This window comes from Phasianus colchicus, chromosome 30 (assembly GCF_987193195.1).
Source record: "Phasianus colchicus chromosome 30, bPhaCol1.hap1.1, whole genome shotgun sequence".
NCBI lineage: Eukaryota > Metazoa > Chordata > Aves > Galliformes > Phasianidae > Phasianus > Phasianus colchicus.
In genome coordinates, this window is record NC_143465.1 from 3432199 (window position 1) to 3450411 (window position 18213).

General features: G+C 42.0%; 2 protein-coding genes across 3 annotated transcripts; one reads left to right on the forward strand and one right to left on the reverse strand.

The window, feature by feature from the left end:
- Positions 1-2741: 2741 nt before the first annotated feature.
- LOC116237260 (scale keratin) lies at positions 2742-8825 on the reverse strand. The gene is made up of 3 exons (XM_031606306.2): positions 8784-8825; positions 6728-6798; positions 2742-3233 (listed from the first exon to the last, which is right to left on the reverse strand). Exon 3 carries the CDS (start codon positions 3210-3212, stop codon positions 2742-2744), a length of 471 nt encoding a protein of 156 aa, XP_031462166.2. The 5' UTR covers positions 3213-3233; positions 6728-6798; positions 8784-8825.
- Positions 6958-7428, forward strand: LOC149914393 (scale keratin-like). 2 transcript variants are annotated; one of them, XM_090126898.1, is made up of 2 exons: positions 6958-7171; positions 7271-7428. In XM_090126898.1, exons 1-2 carry the CDS (start codon positions 6958-6960, stop codon positions 7426-7428), a joined length of 372 nt encoding a protein of 123 aa, XP_089983024.1. The 2 variants fall into 2 exon arrangements, with proteins under 2 accessions (XP_089983024.1, XP_089983023.1); XM_090126897.1 differs by having other exon boundaries at positions 6958-7428.
- Positions 8826-18213: the final 9388 nt, after the last annotated feature.

Genomic DNA, 18213 nt, shown 5'->3' on the forward strand with positions numbered 1-18213 from the left:
GCTGCTGCCTTGAAGATGCCTCGAGAAGCACCTCTCCTGAAGCCCTAGGCATCTCCTGCCTACTCGGATCTAGTACACATCTCTGCTGTTTGTTGTGTCCTTTCCTGCCTTTATGATTAAAAGGTTGCATCCAACGCTTGAGTATTTCTCTTTTCTTTTCAGGGAGCATGGAAGCTCTAGAGCTCCGTTCCCCTGCACATGGCCAACCCATTTGGGCAGAACAGTCTCAGCTTCTTTCTGAGCCAGGCTGTGTTTCCTTGGGTCAAAGCCCCTGACTATGACACTCTGGCTCACATAGCACCATGACACTTTAGGAGATGACGAGTCAGAAAGCAAGGCTGCTCTTCTGGCCTCTGTGACTTACATCCCCATGTCTTCTGCTATCTCCTTGTTTTGGCTCTGCATTGAATTCTTCCTTTTTTTTTTTTTTTTTTTTTTTGCCTGTATTGCTCCAGAATATTTTCTCCCTAGTCAGCAGATGCATGGCTTTTTGCTTTGTTAATTAACAAAAATCATTCCTTTGCTGTCACTCCCATCTATTAAACTATCTTGCTTTTCCAGTCTCAAAGTTTGATTCCCTCCCCTTTAATGCCAATCAGCTTTGTTCTAACTGCGTGTTAATTGGAATGCTTCTAAATGACGGACCAGTGCCATTAATGCATACATTTAAGGGGAGTTTTTCCAAGACTAAGCCTTAAGTAATCAACCAGTAACCACCATCCATTCCTTTAGTTCTCAAATGATATTAGACACAGACTAAAAGAATATAGTTACATACTGTTTTGCAACTAGACATGACCTCACCCTGAACAATCAACCAGCTCAAATAAAGCTATGCAATCGTGTTAGTTGGGTGATAATAGCACTCACCAATCTTGTTATCTTGGGCTAGGCACTTGCTGTCTAACACAGTATGCATCTAGTTTTAGCTGGCTTGCAGCCTGCCTGGCACTCTCAGCAAATCCATTGGAAGTTTGGTAGGAGAAGCTCGCATGTTCAGCACCTAAGTACCTTTTAGAGATGTGCATGAGAATGGGGATCCCAGTGTTGAGAAGAGAAACAAGAGAAACAGAGAAAAATCAGTCATCTCAGTTTTGTAAAATAGCTGCAGTTAATGAGCCGGCTGGGAGGAATCAGGGCTTTGCTCAACTCAAGAGGTGCCTGAGCCAAAGAGATGCAGGTTGGTGTGGCATAAAGTAGGATGCTAGTTGTTTAGCTCCAGGGAAGTCAGCACAGCAGTGTCCTTGCCTCAACATATGTGAGACTGGAGGGCAGCAGCAGGAATGGAAAGCCATCTCCTTGTACCCAAAAGGTGGGAGACCTTCTCCATTCTGGCTGCATGGGTTGCTTGCCCATTTGTGGGTCCCTTGAGGGAGACCAAAACATCCTCATCTGAGCCCTGCAGACTTCAGCACCATCCTAGCTTCCTACAAATTCCCAACAAAAAGCCCAAGACCATGAGAGCAGGTGGTATTGGGAGGCAAGAAAATGGGAGAAGCTTTTGATGAGGGTCTCTTTTTTTTTTTTCATTGCAGTATTCTCAATATATATTTTTTAAATAAGTAAACATAAAATATTATCATCTTAAAATAAAAACAGGATGCATTATACAAGTAGTCAGGCTACTTTTGATTTCAACTCATTGCTACTTTCAGCATAGAGTCATCTGACATACCCACATACATAGGGGACAGTAAAATTATCAATTAAATTCTGGATTACTTCTTCACAGTGCTGAGGGCTGAGCTCAAGAAATCACACGTTCACTTTTTCATTGAAAGTGCCTGTGAAATAATCCCTAAAGCATAGGTAAAGCAGTACTTCATTTTCTTCGTACTTCGTTCAGCTGATGTACAGGCTTGGCCAAAACTTCCTTGAGGCAACAATTAGCTTAGCAGTGAAAAGGTAGTGCTTGATCACTGCTCATCAGATACCTATCTTAAAAATCATCTCCCATTTATCTTCCTCCTATTGTTCTTTTTCTGAATGTAATTTGACAGAACTTCAAGATAAGTTTATCACTTTATACATGAACACAGTGATATGTTCTAGTAACTTATACAAGATTTAAAAACAAAAACAGAACTAAACTCTAATCAAACACTGGAAGTTTGACAGCTGAAATAATTAGTGTTGAGGAGATGCAAGATAATTCCATCTCAGTAGCAAAGGAAAACTGGGCAGATAGCTTCCTTCATTGCAGGACTATGTGAGAGCTCCCAAGGGCTCTCCCCCAAGACATCTCAGCCAGGAATAAGAGTGGGCTGAAAGCCTGCCCTGGGTGGGAGGCAGGCCACATGCAGGGGAAGGGACACCTGGACCCCTACAGGGACTGCGAAGGAAAACTGGAGTCAAGCATTAGATACAGACTTGCTTTATTATATAGGTAAAGAACACAAGAACAGAAATGCAACAGGCTCCAGTGGGAAGGAGGCCCCAGGGCTTCAGGAAAGGGATTTCTTCAGCTTTCTCCCATGCAGCAGCCAGAGCAGGGCCCAGAAACAACCTCTGGGGACATGGATGATGTTGAACATGCCTGGCCACTGACAGGGCAAAGAAGAAATGAAACAGGTAACAGAGGAAAAAAAAATTAGAAATGAGATTTAAGGAGCTATTCTGACTCCACTGTAATAAGAAGAAATTGTTGATGCTTGGCCCCTTATTCAGGAGCTCAGCTGAGAATCAGGATAGTACTGCTCATTTGCTGGTTCGCTCCCATGAGGGGAATATTCCTGCATGACTTAGCAGGGCCCGCAGCTGCCACGGCGGTACCTGTTGTACCGGTAGGAGTAAGGGCTGCAATAGCCAGAACCATAGGATCTACCATAGCCATACAGGCCCCCATAGCCCAGGGAGGAGCCTCCATAGCCATACAGCCCCCCATAGCCCAGGGAGGAGCCTCCATAGCCATACAGGCCCCCATAGCCCAGGGAGGAGCCTCCTTGGCCGTACAGACCCCTGTAGCCCAGCGAGGAGCTTCCGTAGCCCAGGGAGGAGCCCCCAAAGACAGGTGCTCCAGAGGATCCCACAACTGAATCCTGGGGGAAGGAGCTGAGGATGGGTCCAGGAAAGGTGACAACAACAGGAGGTGGCTGGATCACAGTTGTGGAGTCAGGGCACTGCCGGACGCATGGCTCATTCCCACTGTCAGCGATGGGCTGGGGGCGGCTGATGCCACCGATGTTGGTGGGACACAGGTCGTAGCAGGACATCTCTTAGGAATGGAGGTCAATCTGTATAATACCAGGTTGATTATATTAAGCTCAAGGCATTATTTGCATGACTATAACCACTATAGAGCTCTCTACCTTTCTTTCAACAGCACAGTCCTTTGAAGCACACTAATTCCTCCATATGCATTAGAATTGAAAAATCAAAGCAGCAAAACTATTTTTTAAGGTGCTTTGGTGAGTCATTGGATTAGCACAGGATTCTGAGTCCCCAAGAACTCAGTGTCGTGTTATGCATGATTTCATGACTCTAGCTCATATTTACTACTGATCTTCTCTGTGCTGAGCCTTATAGAGAGAAGGATTGTAAGTCACTGACTATTCAGATTTGCTCAGTAATTTGTTTGATGAGACCATTCCAATGGAATTGCAAAGGCTATTGTCCCCCTTTTCTAAACACTGGATCGTGGCAAAGATATTTTTGACCAGTTTCTCTAAAGAGCTTAGAACTCCATATTAAAATGCCCTGTAACTAATCTCCCTCTAAACGACTCACTTCCATCAGCACCAAAAAACAGCTCTTCACTAGTTACCTCCTTAAGTTCTCAGCATAACTCCTTATTGTTAAGAAACACCTTTCATTTCCTTTGTGTTTTGCCTCTAATTCGGTGCCTAATCTCCGATAGCATTCATGCCCATTTTTCTGAGTTCATTTTAAAGCAGCTTCGGTAATCTATAATAGACATAATGGAAAGTCCACTTCTAAGTGGAAACCTTTCCTGTAAACCACATAGATTTAAACTTTTTCAAAATTTTCTGTTTATTTAATTATCTGTGTTATGGAAAGGGCAAAAAGGGCAACAGATATTGAACTTGTCACATCATTTCTTCAACTGTTGGAAGTAAACTGATAATCAACTTCTTATGCCCTATCAAGAAACTTTTGGTTGGCTTTGAAAGTAAATGCCAGTACTGAATATGGTTGTGCATAGTCCTTTAAAACATTTCTGTAGAATTTTCTCCTAAAATTTACTCATTAGTACTATTTAGAGACCATCCAACATTAAATAACATAGAAAAGAGGTATTATAGTAGTCATAAAGAGCAGATTCAAACTTACCCAATTCACCAAGAAGAGTAAATGAAGAGATGAGGTTGGAAGAACCCTGAGTGGAGAGTGCTTTTATACAGCACTGACTGCCTGAGGGGTGAGAGGCTGGTTTTGTGAACATCAAGCTAATAAGCTGACAGGACGCATTTTTTGTACTGATACCTCCATAAAGTGATGAAATTCTCTTGCTTTCTGTTTTTGCTTATTACTTGATTCCAATTATCATGCAACATAACACGTTACATCACACAAGGGTCTTTGATCTAAAACAGTGATGGGTGAAATGAGAGCATCTTTCATCCTAAAACATGATTCATGAGACTAATATCGGTTTTCTATCCTCTGTGGAGTTGCACCATGTAGTAAGCTGCTTATATGTAGTTAATGCTTCTTTTGCTGTGTCATACAATGATGATACTTTATCACAAATAATCTGTTGAGAGTTCTAAGTACCTTACATAAGGCTACATTGAACAGATGAATTTTGGATGTTCGAAACATAAATCGAAATAGCTGTTAAAGGGTTTCTGCCACTCTTTCACTTGTATTTCCAATAGGTAAAAACATCACCTTTAAGATATCAGTGTCTGAAGTGCCATTGAAGTGACACTAAGTGGACAGATTCCCTGTGAATATCAGAAATAAGCATTCAGATACTCAGAACACTCAGTTTATTCCATGAGTTTGAAAAGGTGCATTTTCCTGAGATTCAATTAATTCCTAGCTTGCTTGATCCTGGAATCCTTGATCCTGGTCTACAACTGATCTTGCATAAAAGATGATGATTGACAGCATCTCTCAGCAGAAAGCAATTATAAGCTGGGAAACCATTGGGAAAAGAAAATAGTGGCTTTTGCTGAGGTTTCTTTCTTTACAGCATTATTTTAATACCATATCATTATGATGGTTATCATAATCATCATAATTATCAACCTAGTAATCTTCATATCATGTATTGTTTCTAAATTATGAGCTTTTCCAGATCAGGAGATTTCCTGTACTATAATACTGAAAACTGTCCCCAAGTTTTATGAGGACATTCCAATGGACTTTCAAATATCCCACAAATAATCATTACCACTTTGTGCATACTGAGTCAGTATTACATTAAAAACCTGGATGCAGACACTTCCCTATTATGAGAGATTATCACATTGAAATATATAGGTGAAGGTCACTTGGCTCTTTAAAGTAATCAGTTTGTGGTTTATAACACTTCTTGGAACTTCGACTTTCTATTTGAAATCTCATTTCCATTTTATTGAAGCATGCTTTTGTCCACAAGAAGTAATCTACGTGTTAAACATTTAACAACTAGATGACAACCCATGGTATGATAGTCATTGCCTTCATTTCATGTCAGAATAATATAAAGGAAAGTCAGTTTGATGGAAAAAAAACTCAAAACTCTATTTCCAGAGAGGTTTGTGATTACCAGCTGAAATATTCTTCTTTTCCCAAGACTGAAAGACAACTGATAGAGAATTCTCCAGAAGTCACTAAAAGACACTCTTATTTCCTGATCACTGCAATTGCCCTGTGATGCGTGTTTGGAGGTAGAAGTGTTAAGCCTGCAAAAAGCCTCCAGCCTTCATTGGAGCTCCTAAATAAATTTAATTTTCCCTGTGGGTAAACTATCACCTCAACTGATTACACTAAAAGACGCTGTGAATGGATAAAAAGAAATTACTGTCCTGTCACCTTAATAATGTATGACTCTTAAATAAGTTGAGTCAGCTTGCTTGATCCCCTAAAGAGCAACGAAATAAAAAAATTACTCCTGGAGATGATGGAGAGGTCTGCAGTGGAGCATGCATGTCACGCTATGTGTGGGTTTGGAGTGCCTGCAATATGCAAACAAAAAAGCAAAAACAATTTCAGCACTTAGAGGAACTGCGTGTCCCACAGTTTGGGGTTGGTACCTAATTATGAACTCAAGCACGGGATGCCTAACATCCCCCAGGCAATGGTAGGAACTGTATAAAAGCTCTCTCCTCCAGGTCCTTCTATCCACTTCTCTCGCCTTACTCGCCTTTGTGTACTGGGTAAGTCAGATTTCTTCCAAGCTGCAAAGATTAACTTGTCGCAAACTCTTGGTTTGAACTTAGAACCAAGTGCTCTTCAGGTCTGCCAGACTGTGAGCGATCTGTGATTGATTGTTTATGAAAATAATGCTTATTTTTTCCATTTACATGAGAGTCCTCATGGAGCCAGGCTCCAGAAAAAGACTTTGAGGGTATTTTAAGCAGGTTAGATTCCCAGGCTTCTTACATCTTAATGCTGAAAAGGATTTCCTTGACTATCTACAATTCTATATACTATTTTAAGACAAAGAATAGTTCATACATATAGGCAGAATTATGGTAATGTTCAACAGATTTCTACTAGTAGCAAAGAAGTACTAGTAGCAACTGGTACTCGCATTGTGCTACTGAAACTAGCTCACCTGCAAATAACAGAAATCACATTTGAACAGGATGTGAATTTGCCATATTAAGGTGAAGACCGTTCTTCAAACTGCAAAGCAAAGAAGAATAGTAATAGACTATGCGTACTTCCCAGATTTATTACTGATGCTCTGCTGGACTCCTTCATCACAGTCTATCTAATTTTTGTTATTTCTTTAATGCTAACGTAAAGGCCCATCTTTTGCAGGTTGACCTCCATTCCTAAGAGATGTCCTGCTACGACCTGTGTCCCACCAACATCGGTGGCATCAGCCGCCCCCAGCCCATCGCTGACAGTGGGAATGAGCCATGCGTCCGGCAGTGCCCTGACTCCACAACTGTGATCCAGCCACCTCCTGTTGTTGTCACCTTTCCTGGACCCATCCTCAGCTCCTTCCCCCAGGATTCAGTTGTGGGATCCTCTGGAGCACCTGTCTTTGGGGGCTCCTCCCCGGGCTACGGAAGCTCCTCGCTGGGCTACAGGGGTCTGTACGGCCAAGGAGGCTCCTCCCTGGGCTATGGGGGCCTGTATGGCTATGGAGGCTCCTCCCTGGGCTATGGGGGGCTGTATGGCTATGGAGGCTCCTCCCTGGGCTATGGGGGCCTGTATGGCTATGGTAGATCCTATGGTTCTGGCTATTGCAGCCCTTACTCCTACCGGTACAACAGGTACCGCCGTGGCAGCTGCGGGCCCTGCTAAGTCATGCAGGAATATTCCCCTCATGGGAGAGAATCAACAGATGAGATGCAATGGGTTCCCAACTGAAGAGCTCCATGTTGCTCTGATTCAAGACCATTGAGCTTTTTCCCTTCAGCTCCCATCAAATTTCTCCTCTGAATTCTACTTTCAGTTTCTACTATAATGCTTCTCCCTTTATGTTCCCATCCTCTTGTTTTACCATGGGTAAATGTAACAAAACTGCAGAAATTATTCCTGGTTGTTTAGATAAACTAAAACACAGGAAGGAAAATGAATCATGTGAATATATCCCTTGCTGAAGATCAGTTACTTATTTTCTTGGAGACTCTGAACGTGTATTACTTTCTCAGTATCATTAAAAGTTTATTGCATCATACTTGCAACTTTCTGGTGTTTTTTTCTCATATTTTTATCCTAATTATTTGTTTATTAAGAAGCCTACAACAGTTTTACAGCCTGTCCAGCTGAAAATCTACATCATGTAGATGAAAATCCCAAAAGTAAATCACAGAAAAAAAACAAATTTCAAGTATACAAAAGCAGAGTTCAAGCCCTCAGAACAAAAGGAATGATTGCTCTATTCTCCCCGTATTTCAGACATATAAAGATCTCCTATGGAAACAACTTCTCAGAAAGGTTGGGGTGGTATACCCACCAATCACAGATCAGTAGCATCAAAGAAATGAAACTATAGATTCACGACTTTAAATGCTTTCCCAACAATTTAGGATTCACTGTTGATTTCTCAGAATCACAGAATATCACGTGTTGGAAGGGACCCATAAGCATCACTGAGTCCAGCTCATGGTAGTTGGGCTGATTTCTTCCAGTTGAGTCATTGAGTTATTGCCTTGAATTTCAGGCATTCCCTCCACTATTCAAACACCGTTCTTGGGACAGACCTTACTGAAAATTGACTTAATTTCCTGTCAAACTCTTCAAGAATGAATATTCTCCTGTCAGCTTCATGCAAATTTTATGCTCAGGGTGCAATTAACAGTCTGTATAATCAGTAAATCTAAGACATTGCAGAGCTTTTGGTAGAGACAAAAAGGCGCAGAAGATCTGCACAGTTTTACCATAGTTATACATTAGTGTTGAGTCATCACTGTTAGCAAAAACAACAGAAACAATCAGGGTATTTATGATATCCAAAGAGCTTAAGCATTAGAAAAATCAGAGTTCTATATACACACTGTCAACGCAGTGTTTCTCAGTTCCTCCTATGTAGGAGCACCTCACAACTAAAGCTTGCACTTCCATCTCCTTTATGCTACAGACCCATCCTCCAGATTCTCCTGACTCTCTGGCTTCTCCTGCAATACTTCTCACCCAAGAGAAGTACTTCCACTTACTTCAACTGAAGAGCCACACCCCTCTGAGAATCACTTCTTTTTGCAGCTTTTCCCTCTCAACAACCCCCTATCACCACTCTTGACCTCCCTAACTTCCTTCCCATGCAGGAGCATCCCTCCCACCTGAGGGCCTCAGCTGTGACTCATTTCCCCATAATCTGCTCATCAGAGCCATTGGCTCTTCTGCTGTGATCAAGGAAGATCGCCAGGAGGCTCATTAGGGGAGGGAGGTTTAGTGTGGCTATTTTCTAAACATTCTGTTATTCTTCTATCACCGGACTAGGAGAATTCCTGCTCACAGACATGTGTTCAGTGAAGCAAAGAAGGGTCAGTGTTTACTAATGAATTGCTTCAACTCTTTCTAAAAGTTATCCCATGTAAGGATTTATCTTTCTTTCTGCAGTTCTCTCTATCTAGAGAACTTTTCTCCACAATAATAGAAATTAAAACCAAAAGTTGATTTATCTGATTTGGAAGAAAATCACTTTAATAAGAAATGTTCACAGAAAAGTATTACAGAATGCCAAGAATAAACATTGGAGTGCAGACAGATCGTTCCATAGTTATTATTTGGTGAAATACCATTTTATAAGGATTAAGATTGCATATAGTACCCACCAAACTATACACACAGGAGGAAAAAAAATATCAAAGAGACCATGAGTAGAATGTGAGGCGATTAAAGATGCTCTGTGTGCTCCCAGCTCCACTGCAGTGGGGTGGGACCAATCACAACTTCATATCATCTCCTTTGGGAAAACTGCTATGTATCACGGAGTCACTGGATATTCTTGTAGGTTATTTTTGCATGACTTAGCAGGGCCCGCAGCTGCCACGGCGGTACCTGTTGTACCGGTAGGAGTAAGGGCTGCAATAGCCAGAACCATAGGATCTACCATAGCCATACAGGCCCCCGTAACCCAGGGAGGAGCCCCCATACAGACCCCCATAGCCCAGGGAGGAGCTTCCATAGCCCCCATAGCTTCCAAGGCCATACAGCCCCCCGTAGCCCAGGGAGGAGCCTCCAGCGCCCCCAAGAATGGGTGCTCCAGAGGATCCCACCACAGCTTGCTGGGGGAAGGAGCTGAGGATGGGTCCAGGGAAGGTGACAACAACGGGAGGTGGCTGGATCACGGTTGTGGAGTCAGGGCACTGCCGGACACAGGGCTCGTTGCAGCTGTCAGCAATGGGCTGGGGGCAGCTGACGCCACCGGTGGTGATGGAGCACAAATCATAGCAGGACATCTTTTGGAGATGGATGTAAGCTGCAACACACACTGATGATGAGACTGAGTAGAAGACAAAGAAACACAAAGAAATGATTATAGCAGTTTACACAAAGGTAACGAGTAGACTATAGGAGTTTCAGCAAATAGCCAGTTTTGCTGAATTATGTAAACACAGATTATGTGGCTTACAAAGTCGTTGGATGTGACAGTAAAGGACAAATTGTTATGCTATTATCCCAGTTCCTATCTAGGCAACCAGTGCCCTGATATAAGCCATAAAATTTCAATATTAAATAAATATATGTTCAAACATTCTGGGCCAGGATGTTCTCCAAAAAGCTCTTTTGAAATGACTAGTCCCGAGATTCTGTGAACTCCTGAATATGCAAAGACTGCCATAGATTAAATGCAAGGCAGTCAGGGTAGTGCAATGCAAGTCCCATAGTGAACTAATACTGAGGCAATACCTCCGCAATGCCCCCCATATTACAGGTGCATTTGTCAGCCCAGAGCTGATGCTAGGTTCTCTGTCCCAATACAGTACAGATGCACTCAACAGCATGGATGGTAGACATCAGCTGAGGTTAAATCCAGAATTAAAGATGTAGCAGTAGAGAAGAAAAAGGCTTACCTGAGCCACCAAGAAGTCAAGGGAAAGGTTTGGAAGAGCTATGAGAGAGAGGAGCTTTTATAGCCCATCGGAGCAAACGTAGGTACAAGATAAACATTTGTTGCCCGCCCCAATTTCAAATGCAGGTAACCCATCAAGATGATGACATTGCTTTGTTCATTATTGGAGTTTACAAGTCCTTTCAAAATTCTCTTGTAAAAGAACATAAACATTACATTAGATGACGGCGAATTCTTTCATCTTGTGACTTGTTGGGGACAATTAATGCCTGGCATTATTCCAGTCACTTCATTGAAATTACGAAAGAAATGTGCTTGCTCCTCTTGTATTAACACCTGGAGAGTGTCTCATGGGTTTATCAGAATAATAAACTGCTGTCATGGACATGATTTTTGTTTAAGAACATATAATTCACATTGCAGCCTGCCCAAACAGCAGTTAAAGACTGACAGTGTAATATGTAGGAAGGTTGGGGGTGGTTGCTGCATGCTTAGCTTCCCCACCCACAGGTGGAGGACCCAGCATCACTGGTTGTTGATAGCTTTTGGCTGTGAAGGGACAATTCAGCTCTGAAGGGCAGCAGCCCCTCCAGGCGCCTGCAAGGTTTGCTTCAGTTCTGCTCTCTACATAGGATAGGATTTTAGGTAGAAATTGAAATTGAAGCAGAAAAATAGCACAGTCCTTATATTTTGGAGTGCTGGGATTTTTCTTTGTACAGATATCAGCTGAGGGGGTTTCTCTTCCCAGCAGTCACTTAAACTGTGCTCTCGGATGCAAGAATAGAAATGGGGAAGAAGTGCTTTGAGTTGCTGACATTGATTCTCAGGAATCTGTGACCTGTAATGCTCAAGTCCAGGACAGTGCTGAGCTGGCAGTTTCAACAAATAGAGAACAATTATGCACTTGGAATGAATTGTGAAAAATAAAGGCTGGCTCTTCCCCTGTTTACAGATGTGTTATTTTAATACTGCAGACTCTATGCCATAGATTAGCATAAATTATCAGGTGGGTCTCTCAGCCTTTGAAGTGGCTGGAACTTTTTCTGGGAAATATTTTCAAGCTTCCAGGGAACAAGTCTTTTCAACCGCCACAAATCATCCACAATGACTTGAGAATGCATTCCTACAAGTATATTAAATACCTGGATTCAGGTGCCTAGCAATTATGAAATATCACATTAAAATATATAAGTCAAGGTCATTTGTGTTCTTGCTATAATCAGTTCATGACTGTTTTCTTCAGTGGAGAAATATGAAATGAAACACGAACTTTTCAGTAACAGATAGCTTATTAAATGGGTGTAGCTTTGTCATTCCCAGTTGCACATCAGACCATGAAAACAAAGACAATGGAAAAGCTGAAGAAAAGCATTGGCATTGCTCCTGCTGTACCACTAAGGACATGAACAGAGTGATAACAGGAATGAATATGATGTCAAAGCATTTGAGATGAAAGAGACTTCTGAGACAAAATGCAACTCTTGTATTTTGTGAGTGTTTGAACCAACAGTCAGCCAAACTTTGATGACTTCTGTGTCATATTAATTTGGGGTTTGCCCCAATTATGCACATGTACAAATTGTACCTTAGGTGATCCCCACGATCTGAGGAACTGTATAAAAACTCTCTGAACCAAGAGCTCTTCATTCCACCTTGCTTGCTTTATTCTCCCTGTGAAGAGGGTAAGTATCATTCTATCGTGATCTCTTGCCTAAAATCCAAATATCTCTTTTTTAACTCTTTTAATTAAGTATGTACGGAATCATCTCTAAATACTCTAAGATTCTTAATGATGATAGATTCTCCCTCAGTAACCATATTTTTTCTTGTATAGTATTAGACATCAGTGTATTCAGGTTCTTCAAAGGTAGTCATTTCCTCTTAATACAAACTTGAGCCACTAAAGCAGCACTCAAAACTTCAGCAAAAGGCTATTCATGTCACTAGGAAATTTTTAAGAAAAATATACATATTTTTTTTTATTCATCTTTTTATATGTATTGTATTATGAGTGGATCAGCTTGGCCAGAAAAATGCAGAAATACTGTTGAAAGAGATACTGGAATATAGAGATGAAACTAGAAAACCTTAACCTTCACTTGTCCTCCATCTGAGCAAGGAGTTGGTCCAAATGACCTTCAGAAATCTTTTCTAAACTACTATTTTCCATAGATCTATGTTTCAGTATGGTTCTAGTGAAGAAAAAATTGTTCAGAGGAGGTATTGAGCCTTTTCCATGGATTTTCCTAGAAACTGGCTCAGATCCTATGGTGACAATCTTTCTGAAGAGCTCAGCACCCAACAAACGTGTCTGCAGTAGAGGCCAATCTATAGCTGCCTGAGTGTACCAGTTTCACTCTGGAGAAACCAAACAGATAATCTTCTCATCCACCCTGTGACTCTCAATCTACTTTGAAAATACTTCAGGGCAGGGAATGCCTTATTTAATCTGTTTTTCTAGCAGGCTCAGGATGCCGGCAGCATTATTTTAGCTATTGCTTTTGGAAACAAGTTACAAGTCAGTATGTCAGAGTTGTTATTCCAGCTACCCATTAATTTACTGCAAGAGCTTCACTGGTATTCAGGTTACTCTGCTTTGTTTTTGCCAGTATAAAATAAAATGTGAAACAACCTCTTAGAGACAGACATTGCAAGAGTGACTGCAAAATATCGTGAAAGCAATCGGCAAAGCAAGTGGTCAGTTCTTGTAGTGATCAAGAGCTGGGTAGGAAAAAAAACTTCTAATAGGAAGCCAAGCATGAGAAATTAGGAAGGATACAATAAAAGGAATGATTTTTCAGAATGGGACCTGAGCAGTGCTTGTTTTTACAAGTGATAGAGAGAGATACTGATGAACTAGATTGAAAAGGATGAAATACAGACAAGATCTGAGAGATAAAGCCATTATTCTTATCCATGTGTCCAACTTTTAAACTCCTTTCTTCAGTAGAGTTTCTGCCTTCCATTTAGTCTCATCATCAGTGTGTGTTGCAGCTTACATCCATCTCCAAAAGATGTCCTGCTATGATTTGTGCTCCATCACCACCGGTGGCGTCAGCTGCCCCCAGCCCATTGCTGACAGCTGCAACGAGCCCTGTGTCCGGCAGTGCCCTGACTCCACAACCGTGATCCAGCCACCTCCCGTTGTTGTCACCTTCCCTGGACCCATCCTCAGCTCCTTCCCCCAGCAAGCTGTGGTGGGATCCTCTGGAGCACCCATTCTTGGGGGCGCTGGAGGCTCCTCCCTGGGCTACGGGGGGCTGTATGGCCTTGGAAGCTATGGGGGCTATGGAAGCTCCTCCCTGGGCTATGGGGGTCTGTATGGGGGCTCCTCCCTGGGTTACGGGGGCCTGTATGGCTATGGTAGATCCTATGGTTCTGGCTATTGCAGCCCTTACTCCTACCGATACAGCAGATATCGTCGTGGCAGCTGTGGGCCCTGCTAAACACAACAGGAAAATCCACTGAATGAAGTACCAGTGGAAAACAAAATGCAGATTTACCAGCAAGCAGATGAGTGACAGCTTTGTGAAAGCATTCGCTAATCCTGCGCGGGGCTCTGCCATTTGTATGCTCCACTCCTCTACATTTTTCCTTTGAATTCTTCTCTGGTACCTTTCTGGTTCAATATTTTATCATACTGGTTTCTGAGTGCAGTGAGACATGTAAATAGTTCCTTTCCAAATGCATCTGTCTCCGACATCCTGCATATACATACTTGATACTGTGATACTTGTTTATTCTTTCCGTTCTCATTAAAATTCCACTGCATCATTAAAAAAAAAAAAAGTGTGTTGTGGTTCATGGGTTCCTTCCCTCCTGAGTTTGCCAACTTCTCTGGATGAAGCTGCCAGTTGAACATAGAGCTACAATAGCACTGTGCAAACTCTGCCCACATGGTCCATCAGACGCCCTTTCTAGATTTGTTTCACCACTGTTTCACGCAGCACCAATGTGGTCACAAGATACCTGCCATAGATGAGCAGGAGCTTTCTTGACACATTACTCCATTAGATTTCCCACTCATGAGTCTGTGAGATAAAACTTTGAACTAATTACACATTGAGCCCTTGCTTATTCCATTGCAAACTTGTAATCTGATGTCATAATGTAATCTAACCACAGCCCTTAATGGAAGATTGGTGGCTGATACCAAACTAATTTTGGAATTTGTGTTTCTCTGGCCCAGATCTGCCTGAGTCCAGCCTTTTGAAGAGTCTTTCTCTGGTAAATCCTGGCTGTATGTAGGTGACACTTCTGCCAATCCGTTTGCATATATTCACAGTACTTCTATTTGGATTCCTGGTTTTGGGAGTTCTTTGGTTCTCTTTAAGTAACATGCTTATTAAATATAAATATATTCTATATAAGTATTCAATGGGTAGCCTCAAACCAAGTAAAAGTACTGCACCACATATGGTCTATCTGTTCTTGCTATCGGAAGAGCATCTGTCTCCTGATGAAGCAGATACTTATCTTATAAAATGGCTTCTTCCCGTGGTTCTGCTGCCAAAAGATCTTAGGCTACATATTTATCCACAGCAAAACAGCAGCCAGAAAGGATGCACAACTCACCGCCTTGCCTTTAAATGCTGTGGGAAAGACCAGCATAATCAAAGCTCTTGTTAAGAGAAAGAGCCCCAAAGTGTGTGTGCTGCCAAGGATCCCACTGTGTTGTCCTGAAGGAAGGAACCAAGCATTGGGCTGGGGAGGAGAAGCCTATGTGTGGTTGTTGATTCACTGCCCTCAACTCAGGGCAGCTGTTGGCATTGGAGCCAGATACAGAGTGAATAGCAGGAAACATGGCAAAGTCTAATTGCACAGATTCCCTGAAACAGGAGAAGCTCAGATCTCATGGTGATGGGAAAGGCATAGCAACACATAATTCCAGACCACCCCACCCAACTGCAGCCAACCAGCCAAGATCTACCTGGTCAGGTAAATGGAGTTCCTCAGAAGTGTATGAGCCCTCTAAGAAAAATATTTTTAGATAATAGTTAATCATTGTGTAGTGAAAACAGAGGAATGTAGAAGGTCACCTTGCTTCACCATACTTCACCAGGTAAATGGCCACTCTTGTCCTGTGCCTTGTCTCTGATAAACGTCAGTTCTACATGGCCTGAGGCTAAGTGTAAAAATCTGGATGCATTCCATTATTGAATGAGAAGGCTCACCCAACTCCTAGCACCCAGGGGGCCCTTTTTGCACCAAGGAAGCTTTCCTCACATTCCTTTAAAGCTTTGGCTTTCTTCCATGTGAACTAAGTTGAAATGGCACCTGGAAGACCAAGAAGACGTGTTCTTTATTAAATAAGGTCCTGATTGAGGTCTTGGGAGGGTAAGAGTGCAATTTGTAGGGCTGCAGGGGTTTGGTTTCTGTTCAGCAGAGTGCAACCCCAAAATCTGGTCTTATGAAGAGCTGACAGCTCCTGAGAATACATGGTGAAAAATACCAGCTGGACCCTAAAAATCAGAATATAACATTGTCACCTTGTAAGTGACAAAAGAGTATTTCTAAATATCACAGGAATCAACAGCTTGACAGCTAGAAAATAGTTGGCTCCAAGAAGAAGAAGGCAAGAGAAACAAATACAAGGCAGTAATGAGAAGGGCTTTATATGCATTTCCTCGAACTGCCTGGAGGACCCGAGGTTCCCATTAACTCTAGCCCACATCTATCATACGTGGTTCACCTCAAAATGATGAAACAGGTTTTTGCTCAGTATTTATGTTTATTAGTTGATTTAAATTCTCACTCTGCATGAAATGTGAATTACAAAACAAACATTTCTTTCATCTTAACACTTAATTGGCAAGATTCATTCCTGGTAATGTTCCATTAACTACATTAGAATGACAGGAGGAATTGTGCTGGCTTCACTTATTTACCTCTTCTTTATTAGCTGACATAATGATGGTGGCTCAGAAGTGCACTGTAATTGCCATCTGCTTTCATATGCAGATTTTTTTTCCATCCTTTCTTACTCATGCTAGATAATGTATAATTGAGACAAACGGCGTCTTTCTTGCGAAACCAACAATCTACATGAGGGTGGAACAGGACCACCCTGCACTCTTTTGGTGAAAAATCCAGAGAAACATTACAAAGCACTTTTTAAACCATCTATCCCCATGCCCCGTGTGGCAAACTACCTAATTCTGTAGATCAATTTGCCACAATAAAAGACAGATAGCTTGTGGAATATGTTTTTTAGAGGAAGCCAAGTATGTGTTTCAGTCATAGAGCCAAGGCAGACAGCTCACAGATAGGCTTGGAAAGCATCAGGGAAAGCTTCCAAACATGAGGTTGGAGATCTCTGTGCCACAACCAGACAAATGAAGAACTCCTTTGGAACAGGAAATCTGCTGAAAGCCTGATGCTGGAAATCATGAGCTGGTGAAAAGGATAGGAAGAATGCACCTGACCAGTGCAATTTCAAAATTACATTTCAAAGCTCTGGGCTGCTCGAATCTGACCACATACCTGTATGGCAATAATGATACACCAGTTCATACCTAAGCCATTAGAAATGCTTTATGAAGCACTTAAAAACCACACACAAAAACTAATTTAACATCCCTTATGAGTGCTATTGTGCCGTGATCCCCCAGGGCTGCCTCAAAAAACCCTCGTAAATTAAGGATAATTTCTGACACAAATATTGTGGTGATTGCTATTTAACATCAACTGACCCATGAGCAAATGGGGAAACGTAGGAGTGGATTGGGCACTGTCCATTGCCCAGGATTTCAGAATATGGGTGGGTTGCATCTCAATGCACCTCACTTGCTTGGAAGCTGGGTGTTTCATTAATCACACTGTGTGTCAACGACAGCAAAATTGGCATGTTTTGAGGACGATACAAACACCAGTAAGGGAAGCATGAGGCAGCATGAGTGTCTTGTAGTATTCTTGTTCCTCCCTACTGAGCACAGGGAAAGCCTGAATCAGTGCTTTACACATCACTTGGAATCTGGCAAGGAGATCACTCTGCAGATGTTTTGCTGATCCAGGAAAAAAAGAGAAGGAAAATAATGCTACTCCTGTAATATTCCATCTTCCTGCCACCTGCCAGCATGTCTGGGAAGAAAGCATTTAAAGTTATTTCTTTGGGATCACCCAGTGAAACACAAATTCAATTCTTCTATAAGGCAGAGGGGTAGATAGGGGCAAACTGTGAATTACACTGGTATCCCTTCAGATTTAATTTTAATCACTATTTCAGGTACTAAAGCAATCTCTTCTGCTGGTGCTCCCAGGCAGCAAGGAAAATTCAACATTTCTGAATCAAAGCCCATAGACTTTCATACTGTGGCTTTCCACAGGGATGGGTTCACCCCCACATTTTGGGGCTGTGGGTGGGAGCAGGACCAGAAATTGGCTTCCATCTCACTGACCATTTCATTGCAAAATGCGTGAGCAGATCAGATTATAGCCCAGATCTGCAGAGCTCAAACGCAAACATGCACAGCAAGCTACAGCTCTGATTAAAATCATTACAGGAAGTTAATGAAGGAAGTGCTAAATAAATAGAAACAATTTAATACCTCCTGTGATGCCAGTGAGGAGGG

Excerpts from the sequence above, each read along its gene's own strand:
- LOC116237260 (XM_031606306.2), bottom strand. The coding sequence starts at position 3,212 with ATGTCCTGCTACGACCTGTGTCCCACCAACATCGGTGGCATCAGCCGC.
- LOC149914393 (XM_090126897.1), top strand. The coding sequence starts at position 6,958 with ATGTCCTGCTACGACCTGTGTCCCACCAACATCGGTGGCATCAGCCGC.